Source organism: Crocuta crocuta, unplaced genomic scaffold, assembly GCF_008692635.1.
Source record: "Crocuta crocuta isolate KB4526 unplaced genomic scaffold, BGI_CrCroc_1.0 scaffold24, whole genome shotgun sequence".
NCBI lineage: Eukaryota > Metazoa > Chordata > Mammalia > Carnivora > Hyaenidae > Crocuta > Crocuta crocuta.
In genome coordinates this window covers 462257-462827 of record NW_027530974.1, presented here as the reverse complement: position 1 = coordinate 462827, position 571 = coordinate 462257, and the positions used below count along the sequence as shown (strand labels likewise).

The 571-nt window shown below is 65.8% G+C and overlaps 1 protein-coding gene across 1 annotated transcript in view; it reads right to left on the bottom strand.

Annotated features, from left to right (window-relative positions):
* FOXC1 (forkhead box C1) overlaps window positions 1–362 on the bottom strand; it is a 1215-nt gene extending 853 nt beyond the window's left edge. The window contains exon 1 of the mRNA XM_077769968.1: window positions 117–362. Coding sequence (XP_077626094.1) covers window positions 117–362 — 246 coding nt within the window. The remainder of the gene's footprint in view (window positions 1–116) is intronic.
* Window positions 363–571: the final 209 nt, after the last annotated feature.

The window sequence follows — 571 nt, the reverse complement described above, 5'->3', positions numbered from 1 at the left end:
AGGACTTTTTTACGCAGTTACATTTTTTCCGGGCAGCGGAGCCCCGCCCCACCACAGCCGCAGCAGCCAATGGTAGGCGAGAACCGCCTCTGAATGAGCCGGAGGCCGAACCCTACCCGCCCGCGCCCAGCTGCGGGAGGACCGCCGGGCTGACCACACGCGCGCCGGCCGTTCGGAGCCCGCGCCCCTTCCCCTGCCCGCGCCAGGCCCGCACTCACGGCGAGCTCGGCCCCCGAGGCCCAGATGCCCACGCCGCGGCCGCCCGTACTATCTCCCACCCCTAGCTCTCTGCACAGGCGTCCGTGGGTCCCGCAGACTTCCTGGGTCCTCCCGGACCTCAGGCAGACCCTTCCTCTGTCCATCGCTCACAGATGTCACCGAGTCCCCGAGCCCCAACTGGCTCTCTCCAATTCCGTGGCGGATCTGGCTGGCTCCGACGCCAGGATTTCCTGGGCCTCTCTTCCCCTCCTCCTTTCCCCTCACCTTTTCTCTCTTTCCACCTCTTCCCTCCCGTCGCCACTCTCACTCGGTTCATAGTTGTGTTCATTTGACCCTCACCTGGAGTTTCTCT